This window comes from Drosophila melanogaster, chromosome 3R (assembly GCF_000001215.4).
Source record: "Drosophila melanogaster chromosome 3R".
Lineage (NCBI taxonomy): Eukaryota > Metazoa > Arthropoda > Insecta > Diptera > Drosophilidae > Drosophila > Drosophila melanogaster.
In genome coordinates this window covers 9,620,787-9,637,771 of record NT_033777.3, presented here as the reverse complement: position 1 = coordinate 9,637,771, position 16,985 = coordinate 9,620,787, and the positions used below count along the sequence as shown (strand labels likewise).

General features: G+C 46.3%; 6 protein-coding genes and 2 non-coding genes across 17 annotated transcripts in view; 5 read left to right on the top strand and 3 right to left on the bottom strand.

Moving 5' to 3' along the window:
• Positions 1-160: 160 nt before the first annotated feature.
• On the top strand, positions 161-4,413 carry Scm (Sex comb on midleg). Of its 2 annotated transcripts, none has more exons than NM_169299.2 (4): positions 161-1,162; positions 1,221-2,138; positions 2,204-3,235; positions 3,297-4,413. In NM_169299.2, exons 1-4 carry the CDS (start codon positions 617-619, stop codon positions 3,432-3,434), a joined length of 2,634 nt encoding a protein of 877 aa, NP_731385.1. In that variant the 5' UTR covers positions 161-616; the 3' UTR covers positions 3,435-4,413. The 2 variants fall into 2 exon arrangements, with proteins under 2 accessions (NP_731385.1, NP_001247006.1); NM_001260077.2 differs by having other exon boundaries at positions 3,297-4,111.
• On the bottom strand, positions 4,099-6,131 carry SpdS (Spermidine Synthase). 3 transcript variants are annotated; one of them, NM_141664.5, is made up of 3 exons: positions 5,918-6,101; positions 5,472-5,665; positions 4,585-5,395 (listed from the first exon to the last, which is right to left on the bottom strand). In NM_141664.5, exon 3 carries the CDS (start codon positions 5,317-5,319, stop codon positions 4,666-4,668), a length of 654 nt encoding a protein of 217 aa, NP_649921.1. In that variant the 5' UTR covers positions 5,320-5,395; positions 5,472-5,665; positions 5,918-6,101; the 3' UTR covers positions 4,585-4,665. The 3 variants fall into 3 exon arrangements, with proteins under 3 accessions (NP_731384.1, NP_649921.1, NP_001247005.1); NM_169298.3 differs by lacking the exon at positions 5,472-5,665 and having other exon boundaries at positions 4,099-5,395; positions 5,918-6,131; NM_001260076.2 differs by lacking the exon at positions 5,472-5,665.
• On the top strand, positions 4,696-5,737 carry asRNA:CR45053 (antisense RNA:CR45053). Of its 2 annotated transcripts, NR_125123.1 has the most exons (2): positions 4,696-5,325; positions 5,431-5,737. The 2 variants fall into 2 exon arrangements; NR_125124.1 differs by having other exon boundaries at positions 4,696-5,737.
• A 789-nt stretch (positions 6,132-6,920) lies between the features above and the next one.
• On the top strand, positions 6,921-9,081 carry Calr (Calreticulin). Of its 2 annotated transcripts, none has more exons than NM_001275501.1 (4): positions 6,921-7,094; positions 7,219-7,323; positions 7,592-8,064; positions 8,157-9,081. In NM_001275501.1, the coding sequence occupies exons 1-4, from the start codon at positions 7,007-7,009 to the stop codon at positions 8,709-8,711; spliced, it is 1,221 nt and encodes a 406-aa protein (NP_001262430.1). In that variant the 5' UTR covers positions 6,921-7,006; the 3' UTR covers positions 8,712-9,081. The 2 variants fall into 2 exon arrangements, with proteins under 2 accessions (NP_001262430.1, NP_524293.2); NM_079569.5 differs by having other exon boundaries at positions 8,157-8,834.
• sisRNA:CR46357 (stable intronic sequence RNA CR46357) lies at positions 7,332-7,517 on the top strand. The gene has a single exon (NR_163208.1). It is a non-coding gene; the product is annotated as a stable intronic sequence RNA CR46357 (non-coding RNA).
• Positions 9,082-9,095: 14 nt separating the features above from the next.
• On the bottom strand, positions 9,096-10,451 carry CG8319 (uncharacterized protein). The gene is made up of 2 exons (NM_141663.4): positions 9,863-10,451; positions 9,096-9,801 (listed from the first exon to the last, which is right to left on the bottom strand). Exons 1-2 carry the CDS (start codon positions 10,372-10,374, stop codon positions 9,162-9,164), a joined length of 1,152 nt encoding a protein of 383 aa, NP_649920.2. The 5' UTR covers positions 10,375-10,451; the 3' UTR covers positions 9,096-9,161.
• Positions 10,452-10,841: 390 nt separating this feature from the next.
• Positions 10,842-12,615, top strand: CG9427 (uncharacterized protein). Of its 2 annotated transcripts, none has more exons than NM_001275500.1 (4): positions 10,842-10,955; positions 11,813-12,103; positions 12,208-12,345; positions 12,440-12,615. In NM_001275500.1, the coding sequence occupies exons 1-4, from the start codon at positions 10,857-10,859 to the stop codon at positions 12,548-12,550; spliced, it is 639 nt and encodes a 212-aa protein (NP_001262429.1). In that variant the 5' UTR covers positions 10,842-10,856; the 3' UTR covers positions 12,551-12,615. The 2 variants fall into 2 exon arrangements, with proteins under 2 accessions (NP_001262429.1, NP_649919.1); NM_141662.3 differs by lacking the exon at positions 10,842-10,955 and adding an exon at positions 11,296-11,537.
• An 83-nt stretch (positions 12,616-12,698) lies between these two features.
• Positions 12,699-16,985, bottom strand: part of CG8312 (uncharacterized protein) — a 33,765-nt gene continuing 29,478 nt past the window's right edge. For 2 of the 4 annotated variants that reach the window (NM_001275498.1, NM_001275499.1), the window contains 3 exons: positions 15,355-16,253; positions 14,998-15,299; positions 12,699-14,654 (listed from right to left, as the gene is read on the bottom strand). In NM_001275498.1, the coding sequence (NP_001262427.1) occupies positions 13,194-14,654; positions 14,998-15,299; positions 15,355-16,189 (2,598 nt within the window). In that variant the 5' untranslated portion in view covers positions 16,190-16,253 and the 3' untranslated portion in view covers positions 12,699-13,193. Of the gene's footprint in view, positions 14,655-14,709; positions 14,829-14,997; positions 15,303-15,354; positions 16,254-16,985 lie in introns of those variants that run through there. The other 2 variants (NM_141661.2, NM_176438.2) reach the window with 2 other exon arrangements.

The window sequence follows — 16,985 nt, the reverse complement described above, 5'->3', positions numbered from 1 at the left end:
ATTTATTGTCAGTTATGTGATTTCCCATTTAACGTTATTTTAAAATTGCATTTAGTTGCTTCGATAACATTTTTCGATTAGTCACATTAGTTGATTATTTTCATCGCTTCGTGAGCTGTCACAGGTAAGCAACTATCGATATGCGCAAAGATCTGAATGTCACCACTAGAAAAACAAATATGGCGGAACCGAGCGTAAAAGTAAAAAAAGTCTAACATTTTGGAGTTTAAGCGACTCAAAATCATCTAATTTCGGATTGAAACCGAGTAACAAGATCCGCGCAGCGCTCTAAATATAAAGCTCGATATTTGGTGAACCAGAAACTAATTGTGCGGCTCGCGTTTGTTTTCGTTGGGTGATGCGATGCGATTTGGCCACCAATTTGTTATTACGTGACCTCAAGAACGCCGCAAAATTTCGCCAGGCCAAATCGAAAGAAATCGGAAAGTTAGTGCTGCAAAACAAAACTTGCTATTGGTGGCTAATGATTCAAGGCAGCCGCAATGCGATTTGACCGCCGGATCGGAACACACGAAATCGAAATCGCCTGAGATGCCAAGGGGCTTGCCGGCGCGAATCAGCAAGTGCGACTACTAGGACAGCCACGCGAGAAACCATGTCGGGCGGACGTGATAGCAGTACCAGTAGCGGGAGCAATTCTGCTGCGCCAGGGGCCAGTACGAATGCCACCTCCTCCGCATCCGCATCCGCCTCCTCCACATCCACATCCGCATCCCCTGGAAGTACAACATCGCCCGCGTCCACGCAACGGCAACGAGGTAGACCGGCCAAACGAGCCACATGCACCTGGTGCGGCGAGGGCAAGCTACCGCTGCAGTACGTCCTGCCCACGCAGACCGGCAAGAAGGAGTTCTGCTCGGAAACATGCATTGCCGAGTTCCGCAAGGCGTACAGCAAGGGGGCGTGCACCCAGTGCGACAACGTCATCCGCGATGGGGCGCCCAACAAGGAGTTCTGCTCGATCATGTGCATGAACAAGCACCAGAAGAAGAACTGCTCGACCAGGCACAGCGGCGGATCGGCATCGGGCAAGGGTCTGGCGGAAAGCGAGCGCAAGTTGCTGGCCAGTGGAGCGCCCGCACCAACGGGGCCCTTTCAATACGAGAGCTTCCACGTCTTCGACTGGGATGCCTATCTAGAGGTAAGTCAAGCTGGGATAATGCTTTAACCCCCAATCTCATACTTTTTGTGGTTTCCAGGAAACGGGTAGCGAAGCTGCTCCTGCAAAATGTTTCAAACAGGCTCAGAATCCTCCCAACAATGATTTTAAAATCGGAATGAAGCTGGAGGCTTTGGATCCGCGCAACGTCACTTCCACCTGCATTGCCACCGTGGTCGGAGTGCTTGGCTCCAGACTGCGGCTACGCCTGGATGGAAGTGACTCCCAGAATGACTTTTGGCGGCTGGTCGATTCTACGGAGATCCATGCTATTGGACACTGTGAAAAGAACGGTGGCATGCTGCAGCCGCCTCTGGGATTCCGCATGAACGCATCCAGCTGGCCCGGCTATCTGTGCAAGATCCTCAACAATGCCATGGTGGCGCCAGAAGAGATCTTCCAGCCAGAGCCGCCAGAGCCAGAAGAAAACCTGTTCAAGGTGGGCCAGAAACTCGAGGCTGTCGACAAGAAGAACCCGCAGCTCATCTGCTGTGCAACAGTAGATGCAATCAAGGATGATCAGATCCATGTAACATTCGATGGTTGGCGAGGGGCATTCGACTACTGGTGCAATTACCGATCGCGTGACATTTTTCCCGCCGGCTGGTGCGCTAGAAGTTGTCATCCCATGCAGCCACCGGGCCATAAATCGCGCATGGACTCCAGCTCTAGCAAACAGCGATGCCCTCGACCCCGCTACACTGTTGTAGCTGAGTCCGAGGCTATGGTTCCCGCTTCCCCTGCCACAGCCCACTTCCATCCGAACTGCAAGGGCGGTCCGTTCATCAACAATTCCAAACTGCCCTGCATGGTGACGGGACCCACCTACCAAACGCTGGCCAAGCTTTGCCTGCAGGAGGTTTTAGCTGCCAGCACGGATACGCAACAGCTCTCAAAGTTGCTGTTTGCCCTGGAAGGAGATGTTCATATCGTGACGGCAGCGGGGAAAAATTTCACAGTGAGTTCAAGATCAATTAAATTCAATGAAAAGCATGTTTAAAATATACTCTTCGTTTCTTAAAGGTAAAAATACCATCGCCAATGCGAATGAAGGATGACGAAAGCCTCGCCCAATTCATCGAAACGCTGTGCACTACATGCCGGGCATGTGCGAATCTCATTTCCTTGGTCCACGAGACGGAGGAGTGCAAGAAGTGCGCCAATAGTCGGAAGCGTCAACTGACTCAGTCAGCCACACCGCCTTCCTCGCCAGTGCTCGCCGACAAGCGAAACCGTCAATCCAACTCGGCAACGACATCACCCTCTGAGAAGATTATCAAGCAGGAATTGGCTGTCAAATCGCCAGTGGAGTCCAAGTCGAAAACTTCGACGAACAATGGCAAGGAGCCTGCAAGCCAGCAAAACAGCAATCACAGTCTCAACAATAACAACAACAGTGCCAGCAAGTCCAGCAACAAGGTGGTCATCAAATCGGAGCCCAACGGAGCGAACGCGCAGACTTCCTCCACAACGCAGGCTCTGCGCAAAGTACGCTTCCAACACCACGCAAACACGAATACGAATAGCTCTGCGACAAACGGAAACCAGGATACGAGCCAGACCACGCACGTATCTACCAGCCATTGCAGCAGCTCGTCAACGTCGTCCAGCACGAGCCTAGCCGGAGGATCGGCGAACACCAGCACAATTGGCAAATACCTGGCACCTCTTGTGGCAGAAGTTCATCCAGAGCAGGCCAATGTAAAGCCCTCGAATAGCTACTACAAGAGTCCGACGACGCTCTCGTCAAGCGCCTCGTTGCCGACATCCGTGTCCACGCCGTTCACGGGCTGCCAGTCAGCCTCGTCCACTGCACTGGCTGCAGGTGGAGTTACAGCGGCTAAGGCGGCCACCGCGCCGGCTGGAGCAGCGGCAACTGCGGGAGCTTCTCCGAGCTACACCGCGATTACCTCACCCGTGAGCACGCCCACTTCTGCTTTGGCAAACTCACATCTGCGGTCGCAGCCGATCGACTGGACCATCGAAGAGGTGATCCAGTACATCGAGAGCAACGACAACTCCCTTGCAGTTCATGGTGATCTCTTCCGAAAGCACGTAAGTAGTAGCTATTACCAATTACCTTAAATAAAGTAACTTATCTAATTTTCGTCTGTAGGAAATCGATGGTAAAGCTTTATTATTGCTAAATTCAGAGATGATGATGAAGTACATGGGCCTGAAGCTAGGACCAGCCTTAAAAATCTGCAATTTAGTCAATAAGGTCAATGGTCGTCGAAATAATCTGGCACTCTAAACAGAAAAACATTAAGTTTCAGGCAGCGGACTCGGTTCGGGTTTGACTTATATAGAAATTGTTAACAAATTAGTACCTCCCTTTAACGTAAAGCAAAGCAAACATGAACGATATTCATAGATGTGTTATGTGTTGGCCATTCATGAAGAAAAAACCCCTACCCTATTTTATTATATTGATAATATAAAACACGCTATAACAAATGTAATCGCGAAGACATGAAATTCCCTATACAAAATCAATCGCATAACAAATTATACACAGTCAAGCTCCGGTTTTCAAAACCATTATTATTAATTTTTTTCCAACTGCTCGTGATTCTTTTTTTGGAATACACATTTACAAATTGATTTATTTAGACAAAATTATTATACTTGAATTAGGAATTTTTATAGGTTTATTCAAATTTACCCAGTCAAAGGAGTGGAGTATTCGTACACACACAATAATTAGTTTATCCATCTATTTCGAAAAATGTGAAATAGTTCTCAATTGGACACAAAATGATTCGACTTTTTCGAAAACTGGAGCTCGGCTACCAAAATCGCAATGCACATACATTATATTTATTACACATAAAAACACGCACATTAGACACCAAAATCTATCCGACACAAAAGAAATGATAATTAACTTTAGAATAGGCGAGAAAATAAAAACCAATATTAAATGATTGTACATATTTTACATCTAATTTTGTAATTATGTATCAATTGCGTTTCCTAACTATAACAATATTTAATTAGTCATTAAACAGGTTGAAGATTTAATTTCTATTAAGTTATTGAAATTGAATATCAGTTTTTAGTTAATTATTCACATGCAGTTAAGGTCATTTTTGCATATAAGAAACGCTTCCTTTCAAAGTTTTGCAATATATGCGATATATAAATGAGAGTAACATTCGGTCGTGTAAAATATTGCAATAAGTCTCATTATGTTAACCCAGCATCCACTTACAAATACAAAAATTAAATAGAGCCAACTGTATATATCATTACGTAATAAACATTACAATTTGTTCTATTTTCAACAGTAAAATAACTGAAAGATGGTAGTCGGATTGGAAGGAAAATACTCAGGCTACAAAAATTCGACTAAAAATGAATCATTGCAAGAGTCAGCATTTGTTGAAAATATCCAAGAATTTAAGAAGCGATGATAAACAAGTCATATTATTATCATATTTATTTTTAACAAACAGATACACACGAATCTTTCCGCAACCTGGTCATTCGTAAAAGTGCTTCTGCACCCATCGAGGCAAGGCAAAGGCGGCGGAGTGAACCTCGGAGGAGTAGTACCTTAGGTCTATAGAATCGATTTCGGACTTTCCAAGCTTGGGAGTAGCGAAGTCCTGGTTTTTGTTCAGGGAGCCCATGACGAAGCCAATGTGGCCGCAGGGATAGGACGGAACGGAGGTGACGGCATAGGCCACCTTAGCAAAGTGCTCCTTGCAGCCGGACATGGTCTTCTTGATGTAGTCCAGGTCCAGCCAGAAGCTACCGCCCTGGGAGCACACGATTCCGTCATCCTTCAGCGCGTGTTTCATTAGCTCGTAGTAGCTTTCCTGAAACAGGCTCACTGCCGGACCAATGGGATCCGAGCTGTCGGTGATGATGACATCAAATTCGTTCTTGTGTTTCTTCATATAGTCGAATCCATCGCCAATGGTAAGCTTCAACTTCTCGTTGGCGAAACCACAGGCCATCGCTGGGAGATATTGCTTGGACAGCTCGACGACACGGTCGTCGATTTCCACCTGATGCACTTCCTCGACCAGTGGATGCTTTACCACCTCGCGAGCAACGCCGCCATCGCCACCGCCCACGATCAGGACCTTTTTGGGATTGGGATGGGCGCAGAGCGGCAGGAAAGATATCATCTCCTGGTACGAGAACTCATCCCTGGCCGTGCACTGAATGATTCCGTCCAGAATTAGGCACCGTCCATAGGTTTCGCTGTAATAGAATTATCGAATTATTGATTTTTTCAGCGGCGCAAGTGTACCCAATGTTCGACTGGAGGAACTCAAACCTGAAAGACGAGCTGACTTGCTATCAGTATTCTGTCTGTCGTTTTTGGCCCTAGATGACTCCATCGATAAGGCTGTTGGTGCAGATCAAGAATAAACACACGAAAACCAAAGGGTCCGAAAATGCTGGCTGGGCAATTTGTGTTTGAACAACCAGTGGAAAATTTTCGATTTCTACAATCTATGATTTAGGGACCTTCAATGTAGGATACATATGGGATTAGGCTATTGTAGGTTAGTCCTTAAAATCTCAACAGCTTAAGCTGTTAAAAATTTCGGATTTGTGTGACTTGCGTGTTTATAATGATTTTAATTTAGTTTTTTAATCTCAATCTAAGCTAATTTATTTTGACATCTATCTTCAAACTTCAGTCTAGACTGAGGAATTTCGGATGTAAACAAATGGGGTTGTGTGTCCAAGTATTTGTTTATCTATTATTTATCTTACGTTTCAACGATCTGGATGTCTTGGAACCGGGACTTCTCCTTGTGGATGACCTCCTTGACTTTCAGGGAGAATGACTGACCGGGCCAGAGATCGGCCTGCAGTTCGCTGAACCATCCGTTGTTAAGGGAATCCATTTGTTTAATGCCGCATTCGAATCGGCGTTTGATAAGATTGGCTCAACACGTGGGCTCGACACGAACTTACCGTATCTGCCACAAAGCTAGGTCTTAAAAAATACCTTAGAAGGTCTATTGGTATAAATACCAAAGCTTTTTTGTTTTAATTAATTTAATTTCACTTTTCTATTTCTGGCTATTTATCTTTTTTATTAATATAATACATTTCCAGCGAAAATTGTAATTTTTTAATGTAATAAAGTCAAATGTAAAAGTTAGCACTTATAGATAAAAAAGTTCCTAAAATTAACGAAATACAGGTGCAAAGTTTTGGAATTCCTTTATTTGTTTTTGATTTGTATTATAATGTATAATTAACATTCTAACTTTTTAAATACTATGAACTTTATCGGGTGAAAACTTAATTGTTAACATGTGATGTAAGTGTGAGTTAAAATTTTCAAAACCCTTAAGCCGTTAAAAAGCTTAGGAATGTTCTGGAAGCACAACTGTTCTTCCTGTAACTACTACAATTGTTAAGTAGTAGAAGAATTGTTATTGGAGTAATTTTATGTTTTCTTAGCTTAGCCTGCTGCAAGTGATTAATTGTATGCCAGAATATATTAATTTTATATATTTTATAATTTAATTTAATTAGCAAACGGTCACTTTAGTGTTTCTAATTCCAGCTCAAGCAATCGATAGCGACAGGGCAGCATGCGATTGCTTATCGAAATCAGCCCTGGCCGGTGAAAAAGAATACGTAGACATCCCTGATTGGCCTGATTTGGGCCAATGAAAACGTTCCAGCAAACCAATTTCAGTAACAAGCCGTCCCGCTCCGACACGCACGATTTAGATGCAATAAATAAATAGCACTTTCTTGCCGGCATTTAGTACTTAACTTTAACCGAGTTCGGACAACCATCGGAGTTGGAAGAGTCAGTCCAAAAAGTGGTGCGGGATCGTTCACATGATGTGGTGCAAAACAGTGATAGTGTTGCTGGCGACAGTCGGCTTTATTAGTGCCGAGGTTTATCTGAAGGAGAATTTCGACAACGGTAAGTGGTAGTCATCGCGTTCTATGGCCGCCATGTGGTCCTCCGCTCCCCTTCAATGAATAACGAAAGGAGAGACAATAAAAATAGAAGAATAATAAAAGCACTCCCCCGCTTGTTCCCGTAGAAAACTGGGAGGATACGTGGATCTACAGCAAACATCCTGGCAAGGAGTTCGGAAAATTCGTCCTCACCCCCGGTACCTTCTACAACGATGCTGAGGCCGACAAAGGTAGCGTATATGTGTCGATGTGTCGTCACTCCCTTTTCCAAATCTTTCTCTTCGCTCGTTCTGCCATTTTTATTTTTCGTCGGCGTGTTATCTGCATTTGTATGTGCCCGTGTATGCGGAGAACATGGGCACGAAGAAGAAGAGGAAGAAGAAGAAAAACCACTACGTGTACGTTTTCGAGTAGCTATAGTAACTGTATACACATTTTTTCTCGCCCCCCACCTCCGCGCGGCGCGCATTCGTATTGATGTGGACACACATTATATAGGCATTCAGACCTCTCAGGATGCTCGATTCTACGCGGCCAGCCGCAAGTTTGATGGCTTCTCCAACGAGGACAAGCCCCTCGTGGTGCAGTTCTCCGTGAAGCACGAGCAGAATATCGACTGCGGCGGCGGCTATGTGAAGCTGTTCGACTGCTCCCTCGACCAGACCGACATGCACGGCGAGTCGCCGTACGAGATCATGTTCGGCCCGGACATCTGCGGACCCGGCACCAAGAAGGTCCATGTGATCTTCAGCTACAAGGGCAAGAACCACCTAATCAGCAAAGACATCCGCTGCAAAGATGACGTGTACACCCACTTCTACACGCTGATTGTCAGACCCGACAACACGTACGAGGTGCTCATCGACAACGAGAAGGTGGAGTCTGGCAACCTGGAGGACGACTGGGACTTCCTGGCCCCCAAGAAGATCAAGGATCCCACCGCCACCAAGCCCGAAGACTGGGACGATAGGGTAAGTTGTAAATCCCCGCCCAAATCAGACTTTAGCCCATCGAAAAACCGGTTTGGCTCATTGTTATTAAACAACAACGTAAATCTCTGTAGGCCACCATTCCCGATCCCGATGACAAGAAGCCCGAGGACTGGGACAAACCAGAGCACATTCCCGACCCAGATGCCACAAAGCCTGAGGATTGGGACGATGAGATGGACGGCGAGTGGGAGCCACCGATGATCGACAACCCTGAGTTCAAGGGCGAGTGGCAGCCAAAGCAGCTGGACAACCCCAACTACAAGGGCGCCTGGGAGCATCCCGAGATCGCCAATCCCGAGTATGTGCCCGACGACAAGCTGTATCTGCGCAAGGAGATCTGCACCCTGGGCTTCGATCTCTGGCAGGTCAAGTCCGGCACTATCTTCGACAACGTCCTGATCACGGACGACGTGGAGCTGGCCGCTAAGGCTGCTGCCGAAGTCAAGAACACCCAGGCGGGCGAGAAGAAAATGAAGGAGGCCCAGGATGAGGTGCAGCGCAAGAAGGACGAGGAGGAGGCGAAAAAGGCTTCCGACAAGGACGATGAGGACGAGGATGATGACGATGAGGAGAAGGATGATGAATCTAAGCAAGACAAAGATCAAAGCGAACACGACGAATTGTAAGGACGTCTAGGGAAAATTACGTCGAGAAATATTCGGTATTTTTTGTGTGTTGGTAGCTGCTTTGATGTTCTAAGCAAACGGAAACCACAATTACAATTTGTAAGACTTATAATTTATAAACATACAACTTGTTGTTTTTTTCCATTGCTCTTTTCGAGCGATTTAAGGGTTGTTTAGCTTGTTTATCAAAATGGTGGTGCCACGTGAACAAATCACGGCCGAATGGCAACGCTGTCTATATCGTCGTGTCTACATCGAATTTTGATTTACAGAAAAACGGTGTTGCCACTCCAAATGGTTTTCAAAGTGCTGTTCGAATTCTACGAAAATATAAATCCTAAATTCAATTAAATCCCAATATGAACTATAGAAACAATGAGATATAAACATAACCGAATCCTAATTTATTTATTCGAGTAAGCCGTGGTATTTGGTCAAGAATTTAAGGTATCACTTTAGCTTTAGCTTTTGATCTCCATCCCGATGCTTGCCCAGAAAGTGCCGCTTCAGATGATGTTTCTCCCGGAAGTCCTGCAGGCAGATGGAACACTTGTAGGGCCGTTCATCCGAGTGGCGTCGTCGGTGCTTCGCCAGGTTATTGTTGTCCGAAAAAGTCTTGGGGCAGTGGGGGCATTGGTAGGGCTTCTCGCCCGTGTGTATGCGGATGTGGACCTTAAGGGCCTGCTTGGAACGGAAGTTGGACACGCAGAAGGGACAGGCATGCGGCCGTTCGCCCATGTGCGCATGGATGTGCACCTTGAGGGCCGACTTGTTGAAGAATCCCGTTTGGCAGTATGAACATTTGTGGGGTCCGTTTCCCTGTTTCGATTCCGCGTGGATCAACAGGTGCGCCTTGAGGTTTTGTTCGCGAGTAAAGGCCTGCTGACAGTGGGGGCACTGAAAGGGCGAACGCTCCTGCATATCCTTGCATTTGTGGCTGTCCAGGCTCTGGGTGCTTGAAAAGACCTTTAAGCATTCCGGGCACTCGACGGTGGAATTGCTATTGCGATAACATTGGTGGTTATCCAGATCGGCCTTGAACAGAAAACGCTCTTCGCAGTTTTGGCATACGTGTGAATTGCTGTGAACCCTGTGGAATGAGATATACAATTTTAAGAACAGGTGAAATCATATGTATTGATTGTAATTACTTCATGTGGTCCAGGAGGTTTATTTGGCGCTTGAACTGTTTGATGCATAGTTCGCATTTGAAAGTCTGATTCTTTATACTCCTTAGCTGTCTGCCAGCTCTACTGGTTGTTATGGAAGACTTGGTTGTTCTGGAAGCTGTTTGATGTGTCTTTTTAATTTCCTTGTTGAGTTTCTTCTTTGCTTCCAGATTGCCTTTGTCTGGGTTCTCAATGAATAGGAAATCCTCCTCGTTGGGCTCGTCCTTGATGACCTGCCCATTTAATATCGCCAAATAGAACTTCTTGTAGTTCTCTTCGCATCTTCGCTTGAATCCGTAAGCAGTTCGTGCATCGTGGACACAGGAAATGCACATTTTTTGGGGCATAGCGTCGTCGGGATCCAACTGCACGTCGGCACATGTCTTCACCATCTCAGCGAGCTTGGCTCCATCAACATATTCTTCCACCTGATCGTCGAAAATGCCCAGCATGTTTTCCGAGGCCCCGCCACAAATTCGACACAGGTCCTCCATTGCTTAACTGCTGTTTAACTACAGGTCATATTTTTGGTAAACAATAAACTATGGTATAAACTTTTGTGTGCTTCTTTGTTTGGCTTTGGCTTAATAGAGATGAACTTTTCTGCCGTGACTTTAGTGACTCCAATTTTCGATCACGGTATTTATAAATGAAAGGTAAGCAAAGTTATGTTGTTAATAAAATAACAAGAAATTGAAAATAGTAATTCATTATAATTCATAGTTGATAATTTAGATTCATTGAGTCACGGTTTTTAAAAGTAAAATCTATCGATAACTGTAGCCACAGTCGCCAATCGATTGCATTTAAATAGTTCGCGCTACACCGTTTAGACTCAAATAAAGCAAATAATTGTATTTTAAACGCTTCCGTGAAATTGGCCATGCAAATTAGTTTGATATGGAAAACGTAGTTACTAGTTGGTATATTTATTGCAGACATGAACAGACTAAGTGTGAATATAATACTATCCTTTATGCTGTCTCTTCTGATATGGCAGACTTTCACATATTACTCGGTACTTGAAAATATATGCCAGGAAATCAAGGAGCAGCTTAAGTTGAATATGAAACAGGTGAGATACTGTATCTTTAAATTATGCTTATCTAACAAAGAAGTACATAAATATAATACAATAAATATAATAGCATAGTTATTGACAAGTAATAAAAAGTTTATTAGCCTTCATAGTAACTTCTTCCCAATATTTGCACTAAGCCAAAAGTGTTAATTATCGTATTGCGAATCCGTTAAATGTATGAATGCTTAGTTAAGCTTTTTAAATCGAAATCAGGCTGAGTCAAGAAACCGGCTTGCCTGCGAGAACGTCGATGAGAGGTGGTAAAACAGCTCTGCCCGTTCCCAGTTCGCTGCTAGCCAAAATTAAGCACCGAATGTGACAAAACGGCGGCGCTCAGTTGCTCAACTAAAATCGAGTCCGACGGTCGCGTTAGCTTGGGCTTGGCATTCGCTGCGGACACAGAAGCCTTCATTCCCGCACTTCGTCGAAGGTCGATCGATTTGGCTAACCAAAGCTCAAATTACTAGTCACAAGATGACGAAGTTGGCGTCCACCGCAAGCCTTCTGCTTCTCGTTCTGTCCCTCGGATGGGCGAAGCTCGAGGAGAAGCCACGGGAGAAGCGCCAGTCCAACAAGGTTTGATTGCAATCCAACGCCTTTGGCTTTTTTGTTTACATTAAGTGAACAAATTCTTTTAAGCTGTGTTCTCTATACTATTTAAATTCGGCTAGAACTAGTAATATGATTAAGAAAACACTACTTTCTTTATGTAAATTTATCTGAATCTAGATTCTAGAATTATTCAGTAGCCCAAAATGAATAATTACTGGTATAATGCGAAGCCTAATTAATAGTTAAGGTGAAAGGCATCATATGATTTTTATCTTTCGACTGAATAATTCCTTTTTTAGCTGCACATCACCCTCCTTTACGAGTCCTTGTGCCCGGACAGCAGGAACTTCATGCATCAGCTAGGACCCGTTTACGAGGAGTTCGGGGACTACATTGATATACTCTTAGTGCCCTTCGGAAAATCGCAGTCGGAGCGCAATGGTGCCATCTTCCACTGCCAGCACGGACCGGCTGAGTGCAAGGGCAATCGCCTCCAGAGTTGCGTCATCAACAGCACCGCAAACCAGGCGGCGCAGGTTAAATTCGTGGTGTGCCAGATGCTAGCTCCGGATTATTCCCGCATTGATCAGGTAATCTACCTTCCGCGTACTCGTTGTGCTGTGTTTGCCCAACTGATTAACGCCCATTGTGTGCATTGTACCCATTATATATACCTTTACCATTCCATACGCAGTGTGCCAATGAGGCAGGCCTGCTCACCGATGTGGTCCACTGCCTGTCCAGCGAGACGGGCACCAAATTGCAGCTGCAGGCGGAGCTGGTGACCAAACAGTACAGCCCGAGCTTCATTCCCACCATCGTCTACAATGGCGTAAGTATGAGTAGCCGCGATCAATCGTCGCCGTAATCGAATGCACTCAACTGGTTTTCTTATTCACATTCGTATTCGTTTCCACATGCAACAGGTCTTCGATCAGCAGCTGCAGGACCATTCGCTGCGCGATTTCCGCGGCACGGTTTGTTATATGTTGCGTCAACAAAACTTGCTGCCCAGCAGCAGCACAATCTGCCAGTAGATAGATCTGCTAAATGTCCAATGTAATTGCCTCAAGTTTGGAATGAAATTAAAATTCATAAACGCACAAGAATGCCTGTCCTCTGGGGGAATGGAATCGATATAATCACAAGCGAATCAATAAGGTCACAGAGAACAAACAGTACAAAATTGGTTTAGGTTCTTTCTATTTTAGGGCTATAATTCGTTCTAAATGTAACATAAATCAAATTTTGATATCATATATATATAATTTAACCAATTGTTATTGTTCACACTTTCCTCTGTGCAGCACACACACCGTTCAGATAATAATTTATATTGATAAGTAAGATACAGTTCATCAATGACAATCGTGTAAATGTATATAGTACATGCAGTGCGTAGGGCGACTAATTTATTTACAAATGCGTACAATATAAATTCATTATTTTTGGATCAAGGGGCACAGATTTAGATGATGGGATGGAAAATGGGGGATGGGCGAATATCGTTAGGTTTTCCTCTCGATGAACCAACAACAAATGACTTAACGACTAGGTGCTAATAGCTAATCTACAACTAGGATTTCAATTTCTTGCACTTTGTGTTTTGCTATGGTCGCTGACGGGTGTGCAGAAATAACAATTTGTAGACGGGTTTCCGTTGTAATTAAAGCATTTCGCTCAGACAGCGGTGCCCGGAGCCTTACCAGCGGATGAGCCCGCTGAGGCGCCGGTGGCCACCGCGTTGAGACTGAGCGAGCGACGTGGAGCCGGCTTTGGTGGTACCTGCGGCTTGACGGTCGCAATCTTGGCCAGCGTAACGCTTGCCTCGCTGATCAGCGGCTGCTGACCCGGTCGCTCCTTCTCCTGGAACTCCACGTAGCCGCTCTCGTCGCTGTCGCTGTTGTCGTCATCCGGATGGTCGCTCCTCTCCTGCTTGTCGCTGCCGGAATTGCTGCGCTTCAGTGTGATGCTGCTCGAGCTGCTGTAATTGGTGGCATCGCCGCTGTTCTTGCGCAGCTGCTGCTCCAGTCTTTGGTAGATCATCATCTGCTCCAGCACTTGCGCCTGCTCCAGCTCCAAGTCCGGCGACTGCTCCAGCTGGCCGGGATCGCTAACCCGCTTGCTGTTGTACTCCTCGTGGTTGGCATTTGTGACTGTGCTGGCCGTCTCGCAGCCGCTGGATATGGAACCCTCGTCGCTGTCCGGACTGGTCAGACCCTGCTGGGCGGATCCTCCGCCCGCTGCCGCCGAAGTGCTGGCCGTCGTCGAGCTGGACGCGTTGGAGGAGATCGATGACTGCGTCTGATGGCGGTACTTAAGACTCGTCTGATCGGCCGCCCGCATCTTTCTCATCGAACTGCGGTGCAGCATGGTCAGCATGGCCGCATGCCGGAAATAATGGTCGTCCGCATCGTCCAGAAAGTCCTCCTCGCCGTCGCTGCAAACGCCACTGCGTCGAGGCGCGGTCACATCGTGATCCTCGGCATTGTAGTCCGCCTCTGGATCGGCGCTGGGATCGCTGTTAATAGTGGGCAGGAGGCTCAGCGGTTCACCCTCCTCCTCCTTGAGTTCGCTCAGGCTCACCATGCTCTGGCTGCTGTTCTTGTGCAGCTGCATGTCGAAGTACGGCAACAACTCATTACTCAAAGTCGTATCGAACTTAAGCAGCTTCTCGAAGTCGTCTGAATCGGAGCCATCATTGGCGGAACTGCCCGCCGCCGCCATCGTCTTGGTCTCTTCCTGCGGCAACTCCTTTGCCATGTGCGAACTGCAGCAGGGCGAGAAGGACTGTATCTTGCCCGTTCGCCGAATGGAGTGGCCGCGACGACAGCGACGCCTGCCCAGCGTCATGGCCGGATAGAGGGAGTCCTTCTGGCAGCACGGCATCATCTCCGGCTCATTGGTGTCCTCGATCTCATCGCCCTCCTCCTCGCCAATGGCCTCCTCGATGGCCATCAGTTTGGGCGCCGACTTGGAGCGCTCCAGCGGCGGTCTGTAGTTGTTGCCGCCCACACTTAGCATGATCTTGCGGCGCGGCAAGCTCGGATTATCGTAGACGGCGTTGGCCAAACTCAAGCGAGCGTTTTGCTTCAGAATTTTCTCGCGCTTAAATTCGCGCAAAGCGCTCTCCAGGTTTTCCTGCAACATAAAATATATATTTGAATATATTGAGCATGTTTTAAATAGTAATCACTGCAAGAAGAGGAGCATGCTTATATTAGTTAATACAACTGGAAGTTTCCAGACTTATTTTTATTAATTTCTCATAGAAAAACTTCAATTTGATAAACAAAGCGACATGACAAAACGCGCATAGAGATTGTACGTAATTGGAGGAAAAAAGTCCATAGATAAACATAAATGGTTAGTCATGCGTATATATTTGATTTCATATATGGAACCACTTAAGTATAATCTCGTAATTTATAGTTGGTAGCCATGTCCCACTCTTGCAGAATTCGGATCAGTAGGAACTACTCACCCTAAGGGTATCGCAAATGTCCTGGGCAATCTTCTCCTTGCTGCAGAGCACCGCATGGCAGCGGAGCTCGTGCTTCAGCTTCCTGCCCTCGTGGCGGTAGATCCAGCAGAAGACCCGCGGATAGTTCTTCGGTGCGCAACAGTAGGTGATCCTATGGGCCCAGTACTCCGTGAGTCCGTGCTGCCGGGTGGTGGCCTTCAAGCCGGAGGCGCACACCTTCAGGCGCATGATCACGTCCGGCTTGGAGTGCTGGGTGTAGTTCCGCCACAGCGTATTCAGCTGTTTCTCCACACAACCCTCACCTGCTAAGGATGCAACATTAGTATGGATCCAATTGTGCTTAGATGTCTGACTCACCCTTGGCCCAACCGGTCAGGACGTTGCCCAGGTACGAGACCTTGAACTCCGGATCGGGTGTGCTAATGTCCACGCTGTGTGTGCGCCTCCAGAGTTTGCCCAAGCTGCGGGTGAGCGTGCGATACGCCTTCGAGGTGAGCTGATCGTTCTGGTCATAGCCCCCAGTGCGACCCACATGCTCCTGCCGGCTGCCGTAGAGCAAGTCCCGCGAGTCCGTCGTCAGGGTTATGACGTTCGTGACCCTCACCGTGTCATCCTCGCCAGCCACATCGCCGTCCTCCTTGGACACCCGCTTGAATCGCTCCAAATAGGGACCCGCACGGCCACGCCTTCCACTGTAGGTGTTGAATTTGCCGCCCTCGGATCCGGAGGCCAGACGCTTTTGCTCCTGCTTCTCAAACTTCTTGGCATTGTAGGTGTTGCCCAGCAATCTGGCCAAGCTGTTGCTCTTCACGAACTTGTGCTGTCGCGGTGGCGTACCGATTGGCACCGGCGGCAATGGAGCAGCAGTTGTCGCCGGCGTAGCATCCTTGCTGCCCGCCTCCTGGCTCTCCTGTGACTTGCTCTGACTCAGCTTCTTATTGCTTCCGAAATGGAAGAGGGTGCGACGCTCCTTGGCTTTTTTCAATGTATTGCTGTTTGGTTCGTTGTTTGGTGTTGCTGCTGCTGCGGTTGCTGCTGCTGCAGCTACTTTGGTGTTGATCACCGCCTGACTCACGCTGCCCAAATCCTCGTAATCGTTGTTATTGTTGTGCGTGGCCACTATAAAGTCCACCTCATCACAACCCTCGGAATCGTGCTCCATTGAGAATTTGTTACCGTTGTTGGCTGCCATTTTCGAGCTAAGCTGCTCATATACCCAATCAATATTCGTTGGACAAGAGCATGTTACGGAAGATCTGCAAGAGAAATCAGGAGATGAGTTAATTTATTTATCCATGGGGATAAATGCAAGCAAGGGAGAGACTTATGACTACCCAATAATTCTATTTAGAAAACCTAAAATGGAAAAATTGTTGTTTAAAATTGTTTCGCAACAAGTCATGGGCATATGATTTTTTCAATGATTCAATTGTTTTACACATGTTTTTTTTTCATATTTTATGACAAACTGTTCTTATTTTCGAATGATTGACAAACAACTCATACGAGTCAAATAAATTCCATTCCTGAACTTTGTCAGAACTTAAGTGTTCCAATCGTATGTTTTATGCACCGCAATTAACACGCTTTTATTATCGCATTTATGAATGAGTGTTAGGGGGCTAAATCCTAAATTCAGAGCCACACTTTCACTCCCAACATTACCACCAATTCACACCCGATTTCGAGTGAATTTTTCCGCAACTGCGGCCAAAAAGTGTCAACTGGCTAATAAATTACACCATGATTAACACTCGACAGCAGCTTTAAAGTGTTTTTTTCCCTTTCGGTCTCGTCTCGTCTCGTGTTGTGTTGTGTTTTCGCACAGCTTACAACAATATGCAAATGTTTACGGTATCAGGTATTATAATTACTATTTTTTGAAGCACTGTTTTCTGTTTGTAGATGAAAAACGCCACCACAGGCCCCACTGTTTTCTGTTTTCAGTTTTCCGTTTTTGCATTTAACATTTTCACATTATTTAGATG

Excerpts from the sequence above, each read along its gene's own strand:
- SpdS (NM_169298.3), bottom strand. The coding sequence starts at position 6,051 with ATGGATTCCCTTAACAACGGATGGTTCAGCGAACTGCAGGCCGATCTC. Across the intron at positions 5,396-5,917 it reads GACATCCAGATCGTTGAAAC|CGAAACCTATGGACGGTGCC; the intron begins GTAAGATAAATA and ends ATTCTATTACAG.
- Scm (NM_169299.2), top strand. The coding sequence starts at position 617 with ATGTCGGGCGGACGTGATAGCAGTACCAGTAGCGGGAGCAATTCTGCT. Across the intron at positions 2,139-2,203 it reads CAGCGGGGAAAAATTTCACA|GTAAAAATACCATCGCCAAT; the intron begins GTGAGTTCAAGA and ends CGTTTCTTAAAG. Across the intron at positions 3,236-3,296 it reads GTGATCTCTTCCGAAAGCAC|GAAATCGATGGTAAAGCTTT; the intron begins GTAAGTAGTAGC and ends TTTCGTCTGTAG.
- CG9427 (NM_141662.3), top strand. The coding sequence starts at position 11,436 with ATGACGAAGTTGGCGTCCACCGCAAGCCTTCTGCTTCTCGTTCTGTCC. Across the intron at positions 11,538-11,812 it reads AGAAGCGCCAGTCCAACAAG|CTGCACATCACCCTCCTTTA; the intron begins GTTTGATTGCAA and ends TTCCTTTTTTAG. Across the intron at positions 12,346-12,439 it reads CCACCATCGTCTACAATGGC|GTCTTCGATCAGCAGCTGCA; the intron begins GTAAGTATGAGT and ends CACATGCAACAG.
- CG8319 (NM_141663.4), bottom strand. The coding sequence starts at position 10,374 with ATGGAGGACCTGTGTCGAATTTGTGGCGGGGCCTCGGAAAACATGCTG. Across the intron at positions 9,802-9,862 it reads AACCTCCTGGACCACATGAA|GGTTCACAGCAATTCACACG; the intron begins GTAATTACAATC and ends CTCATTCCACAG.
- Calr (NM_001275501.1), top strand. The coding sequence starts at position 7,007 with ATGATGTGGTGCAAAACAGTGATAGTGTTGCTGGCGACAGTCGGCTTT. Across the intron at positions 7,324-7,591 it reads CGATGCTGAGGCCGACAAAG|GCATTCAGACCTCTCAGGAT; the intron begins GTAGCGTATATG and ends CACATTATATAG. Across the intron at positions 8,065-8,156 it reads CCGAAGACTGGGACGATAGG|GCCACCATTCCCGATCCCGA; the intron begins GTAAGTTGTAAA and ends AAATCTCTGTAG.